Source organism: Vicia villosa, linkage group LG1, assembly GCF_029867415.1.
Source record: "Vicia villosa cultivar HV-30 ecotype Madison, WI linkage group LG1, Vvil1.0, whole genome shotgun sequence".
NCBI classification, from domain to species: Eukaryota; Viridiplantae; Streptophyta; class Magnoliopsida; order Fabales; family Fabaceae; genus Vicia; species Vicia villosa.
Genome location: NC_081180.1, coordinates 160,494,265 through 160,501,010, shown reverse-complemented (window position 1 = coordinate 160,501,010; position 6,746 = coordinate 160,494,265). Strand labels below are relative to the sequence as shown.

Below are 6,746 nucleotides of genomic sequence, written 5' to 3'. Positions count from 1 at the left end.
TGACAGAATGTACAAATATTAATACTGTTGCACTAACGAAGCTTTGAATGTATGAAGTATCCAATCTCCTTTGATTCATTTCGTTGTCACTTAATTTTTTTATTATTCAATATTATTATAGTTATTTATATGATTTTAATAGTAAATTATTTTAAGACCAATAATTTTTTAGAGAATTGACTTAGCCAACATTCTAATTTAAGTAAACAATTTTATGACTTATAATTTTTAATAATAGTTTTTAAAATTCTTGCTTTTAATATATATATATATATATATATATATATATATATATATATATATATATATATATATATATATATATGAAAAATCTTGCTTTTAGAATAAAATTAATTTTTGGGTTAGTTTTATTGTGTATAAAAATCATGCTTTATGTTTTGCAAACCTTTTCTTTTATATAAATATTTAATAATTATAGTTAATAATTTAATTTATCATTACCTTAGCTTATTTTTAGTATTAAATAAAAAAATCGTTTAATTATTTTTTCAATATTTAATTAATTTTTTTGTTAATTCATAACTACTATTTTTTATTTTTTATTTATTAATAATAATTAATTAACTTGATCTATGAAAACAAACAAAACACACCAGTTCACAATATTTTGCCGGTTCACGTTTAATTTTTATGTAAAAGAATTTTTTGTTGGGGTATGTCTTTGACATAATTTCTTTTTTTTATTTTTTTTATTTTGCTTATTATTTTCTATTAAATCCTCTTGAAATATGAGGAAAAGGTTTTAAGAAATAAATCATAAAATAATTCTTTTACATAAAATTTTTTATCCCGTGCGTGGCACGGGTATAAGCACTAGTTATTCTTTAATTGAGAATTAGTCAATAATAAAAATACTCACATATGTATAGTCAAAATGAACAAAATTTCCAATAAGTTTTTCAAGATAATCTTCTAGAAATAATATTACCTATCACTCATTTTTATTTTCTCTCTCAAAATTACACTAACTCCACAAACAAATAAAATTCAGCATGGCATCAACTTTGTCTAAACTTTTCCACATGAGAAGAGATTCCCCAGGAATTTCTGAACATCTTCAGGCGTAAAAACAACACATTCATTCATTTCAGTAAGTGATCTTCCTGCCATAATCCTCCCATATGTATCATACAACTCGCGATAAATCGGAATTAGTTTTCTCTCTAGAGACGCTCTTATATCTTCGCGAAATTCCGATTCTGGCACGACAAATGAATTCTGTTTCTGATAAGCTCTCTCGAATTCCAGACTAAATTTCATAAACACCCCTCTCACCTCCGCCACTGATATTGTTGTTGGATTTTCCGGCAATGAGGAAAAAACTTCATCCCACGCTACCCTCTCGTAGTTCTCCATCAACCTTTTCACCTTTGATATGTGCCTCAACAACCAATCATCCCCCAGAACATCTTGTAAATTCGTCGCACGTATCTTTTCCACGACGTGCCAGAGATTGTTTGCGAGACATAGATAACACAACGATAGATCCATACATTGATTTGATTTTCTGTCGATTTCGGAAAGAAGAACTTCAATCAGCCGAGTCATTTGAACTGAAAATCCGATTGAAATATCCGTCATGTTGTTGGATAATTCTAGACTGTATGAATAAGATTCCGGCAATGCAGATGTCATCGACGACGGACGAATGTCCAAGAATATTTCAGAGAGCACATGATTGTAATCTGCAAGACGAGTGAGGTACTGCATTGTTCGAGTCGTCAGAGAATGAAATTCCCCGAGATTCGCCGTCAATTTGGAAGTGTTCTTCAACATTGTGTATTCGAATTCTGAGAGTATCTTCCTTACCGACTCCGCGAGTCGTTGTTGCGAATTGTATGCTTGAGATTTAACAGCTGCGGTTGAATCAAACAAGAAGATCGATTCAATCTCCGGCAACAACACGGTGATTGCAGTGTACATGTCGAGCACAAGGAAAATCATATCTGGCATTGATTTCTTTGATTTGGTGACGAGTTCAGGAAATCTGAACAAAAGAATAGCTCCATCTCTCGATATCTCACCAAAGCAAGCTTCTCTCATGGATCTAGAAGCGAAAATCCCATCGCAGAAATTTCTCTCTCCGATGAAGAGTGTTCTCACTGAAATCCTAACCGCCTCTAACCAACTCTTGATTTTCATCTCAAGAATTTTCCAATCCATCTTATTCACCTTCGAGAAGCTTCGTTCCTCCACGTTGAGTTTATAAATGCTTTCATCAATAATTGATTTTCTCACTTTAGTATAAACCTTTACACATTCCTTTGCGTAACCATTAGAAACCATACAATCAGCAATAATTCTCAAATCATCAACCATGTCACAAGAAACACGTTCGACTTCGGAGATACGTTCCGCTGCAGTTCCAGTATCTTTTTCCTCTCCTCCATAGTCGTAAGAACTGAAGGAAGTGTCGGAGGATCCAACGGATTCGGGATCAAGGTGAGCCCGGTTCGCGGATAATATCTGGTAGAACTCTTTCTGTAGTCTCTTCATGGCAATTTGCATTAGGTTTTGTGCATGGATGAGTTTCTGCGAAAATGGCTCTAGTTTGAGTAACGAATGCATTGCTCTTTGAAGGTGGTTAACACACTGAATGTATTGAATGGCTTCGTCTTTGTTGACGTAGAAGAGAGAAGTTACTTTGGCGTAATCTGAAGTTTCGGAGTTCCATTTTGATATAAGCGCTTTTGCTGCTTCTATGCGTGCTGTAGCTTTTCTGATTGAAGGAGTTGTGGTTGTAGATGAACTTGATATTGAGGATGGTGAACTGTTTCGGTATATTGAAAACGACGGTGTTTTAGGATTCAAGCAAAATATTTTCATTTCTAACAAAGATAATATAGAAATTTGTTTCTTTGGAAGGGAAAATTTGATATAGAAATTGTTTGGGAAATGATATAATCCTTTGTTAAGTTGCTGATATGAAGGATTATATATATGAGAGGTGGATTTGGATACGGTGCATATGGACGCAGTTGCTATTTTGAATTATTCCATAATGATGATGAGATTAATATGACTTGTTTGCCTTGCTAAGGAAATTTCATCACATTTTTATTTACGGCAATGGCATGTGGATTATAGGAAATATGAGGTTTCACATTTATTACAGAAGACTTTTTATTTTTTATTGATGTTTGATAAATCATTTAACTGATGAAGTTTAGCCGCATTTTTCTTACATATCATATATTTTTTATCAATATATTTTTTATTGATAAGATAATTTTTGAGTTATGTGTGACTATATTTGTTATGGATGTTTGATAAATTATATGTTTTTTAAAGACAAAATAAAAAACGTGTTATTTTTTTCAAATACGTTGTGCATGTTTTCTTTATATGTAAATTTAAACAGTTAACTATTAACTAGAAGGAATGAAATTTCCAATGAAGCAGGTAGAAGCTGAAAGTTAAGTCAAATATACATATATAGTTTCCTAAACTTTGCCAAAAAAAAAAAAAAAATTGTTTAAGGTTTATGCATAAGTTGTTCACGTTGTGTGTAAACCATATTATGATACATGAACTTTATCAAAAATAAATAAATATTATGACATATAAAGACCAATCAACGCTTATACAATTTAAAAATACGATATCAAATACGCATAACTCAAGTTCTTGCAAATTAGGATGACACTGGCTTACACGGTCACGTAAGCATGTATGTAAAAACATGGTCACGAGTCATGAGCATGGTCAACACTTGACAATTTTAGATTATTTTAGTATAATTTAATAGCAAACCATGTTACACGGAATACTTTATTCATATGTGAAACTTATTACGGTAGGGAGTTCACGACAATCTCTTCCATTTAATATTGTTTTTAATAATTGATTAGAAAGACAACGAGATAAGTGACTCGGGTTTTTTTGGAGAGTGTTAAAGAAAAACCGAACATTAAGATCAAACTATAGAAGTAGAGATGTAGAAGAGAGTGTGGTAGTAACTTATTTTACTTGGATAAAATGTTGTATTTTACATTGAATTCATAGTGTGCTATTTATAGCATTGTGATGGTAGATGAAATAGTTTAAGTTACTATGCTAAGTTGACAATTTTGTAGATAAAAGATTTTCACTATTTACAATATATTTCAAAATAGTAATAATAATAATTGATTATTATTATAACACTTTCCCTTTTGAAATATTTGTCATGGTGCTCCGTTGAAGTTTTGTTGAGAAGAATCCTATGGGAACATAAGTTGCCTCGTTAAAAACCTTATTAGGAAAAACTCATTGGGATAAAAACCTTAATAAAGGAAAAAGAGTACAACATTATGCTCCCCCTCAACAGAACATATATAGCTCTTCTTTAAAGATCTCGAAGGTGACGCATTCCAATATTTTGTACATGCTTCTTGAAAACCGATGTAGGAAGTGCATTTGTAAAGAGATCTGCCACATTATCACTTGAACGAATATACTGAATATCAACCTCTTTGTTTCTTTCAAGTTCTTGTATGAATGAGAAAATTTTTGGAAGGATATGCTTGGTTCTGTCACTTTTTATGTAACCTTCTTTCATCTGGGTAACACATGCAGCATTGTCTTCATACAAAATTGTTGGATTATTATCAATTGATAAACCAGACGCTCCTTGGATATGTCGAGTTACCGATCGTAACCATCTACACTCTCTGCTTGCTTCATGAAGGGCAATTATTTCAACATGATTTGAAGAAGTTGCTACAAGTGTTTGCTTTTGCGATCTCCATGATATTGCAGTGTTACCATATGTAAATATATATCCAGTTTGTGATTTAGCATTATGTGGATCTGACAAATATCCTGCATCTGCATAACCAAGCAAAACTGGTTTGTATTGTTAGAATAAAATAAACCAAGATCAGATGTACCTGTTTACGGTGATTTCCGGTAAACAACCGCTAGTCTTCCAAACTATAATAAATATGATTTGGTTACTCGCAGGATCGACTAGATTGATCCTAGGACACATAGTCAAGAAGATTGTTATCAATGTTCATTCGAACCATATTCATGATTTGTCTTCTTCAATAAGCGTTGTTCGATTAAAGAACAAATAGTCTTGATAATCACTTTGTTATATATAAATGTGACTTTAACGAAAGGGTAAGTGATATAACATAGAAAATTAAAAGGACTATTGAAACGTAAAGAATCTTAAACTGCAGAAATGTTAAAGACTTTGAAAGTAAATAACATGAAAGTAATTCGAAAGTAAATGACATTAAAGTAAAAATACAGAAATGTAAATGGCAAGAAGTAAACGAAATGCAGTAATTCTGGAAGATATTTAAAAACAAAAGATAATACACATGTATTAAAGTGGTGGTGTCATACGTACATTTTCTCAGCGAACTCTTTCTCTTAACACTTGATACTTGAGTAAATATGTGAGTGATTTGTACAAAATGAACACACAGAATCCTAACATTAAGACTCCTATTTATACTAGTTTCGACCTTAACGGTCCTACACTAATCTGCTGCCACGTTTCTCATAAGAACTTCTAGCGACGCCATCTGTTATTTGGACAGTTACGAAACCGTCTTCGAATTTCAAATCTTCCCGCCTGAGTCTGTCTTCGACGCGTGGCAGTGTATTAAACAAACACTACGAAAAACACGCTAAGTAGTAATACTTGAATATATTTATAAATTTGTCTAAGTCCCCGAAGACACATACTTTTCATTAGCTTTCAGTATTCATTATCTTCATAGCGAACTTAGAAATCTTTACTCTCGAAGCATGACCATTAGTAGCCATTCTTTTATTTTTAAGGGATGGCTATCAGTAACCATCTTTCCTTCGATTTTCTACTTCTTCGAAGGACAAATACTACAAAACGAAATCTTCAGCTAACAAATTGCCCCCAATAAATGCCTGTTTCGAGAGTCAACAGAAATAGGCGTTTCTTGTCATTATAAGATTTCGTTCTTTATTGATCTTTGAGAGTTCCAAGACTGCTGACTAACGTCATAATCATTGATGACCCTGTTTCCGAAACGTCTTGTTATTTTCAAAGATGTCTTCTCATAACTTACATTCCCACGTTTTAACCTTACTTCTTGATCATTACTCCTACATACTAGGAGTGAAGCTAACTTTATTCGACCGCCGTTGGATTAAATCACCAGCCGCCACGTGTTCTTTGGATTTTACCCAAAAGATTTAAAAAGGGTTTCCGTTAAACCTTTAAATACTTGGTCTTGCACTTCTACACAACCTTTCATTCCTATTTCTTCATCTTCTTCAACAAAAACCAAACATCTTCAATCTCTTCAAAATTTCGCTCCCTTAATCAGAAATTTCTCTATGGCTTCATCTTCAAATGTTCTTCAACCTGCTCTGAAGCTCCAATCAACAACACGGTCTGGGGAACAAGAGCACGTTCAAAACCCTAACACCGAAGAAATACGCGCTATTTACGCTTCCCAGGTAATCATTCCCTTTGAACTTTCTGGAAAATCTCTCGCTTTTATGGGTCCATTACCAGGTGAAAATATCCCATCTCTGAATAAATTCTTCCCTGCTTATTACAAAGACTAGACCATTAGTTAGCAAAATTAGGATAGATGAAGATGGCTGTTCTCCCTCAGGAAAATCTGCTAACATGGAAGAAACTCCAACTGTAACTCCTTTAGCTTTAGCGAAAATTAGGTTAAACTATATGACCAACTCTGTAAAAGTGTTTAGGTCAATTCCTTTAGCCAAAGATCCTGATTTGT

At 32.8% G+C, this 6,746-nt stretch overlaps 1 protein-coding gene across 1 annotated transcript; it reads right to left on the bottom strand.

Annotated features, from left to right (window-relative positions):
• Positions 1–1,029: 1,029 nt before the first annotated feature.
• Positions 1,030–2,847, bottom strand: LOC131658398 (exocyst complex component EXO70H1-like). Its single transcript, XM_058927696.1, has one exon. The coding sequence runs from the start codon at positions 2,845–2,847 to the stop codon at positions 1,030–1,032; it is 1,818 nt and encodes a 605-aa protein (XP_058783679.1).
• Positions 2,848–6,746: the final 3,899 nt, after the last annotated feature.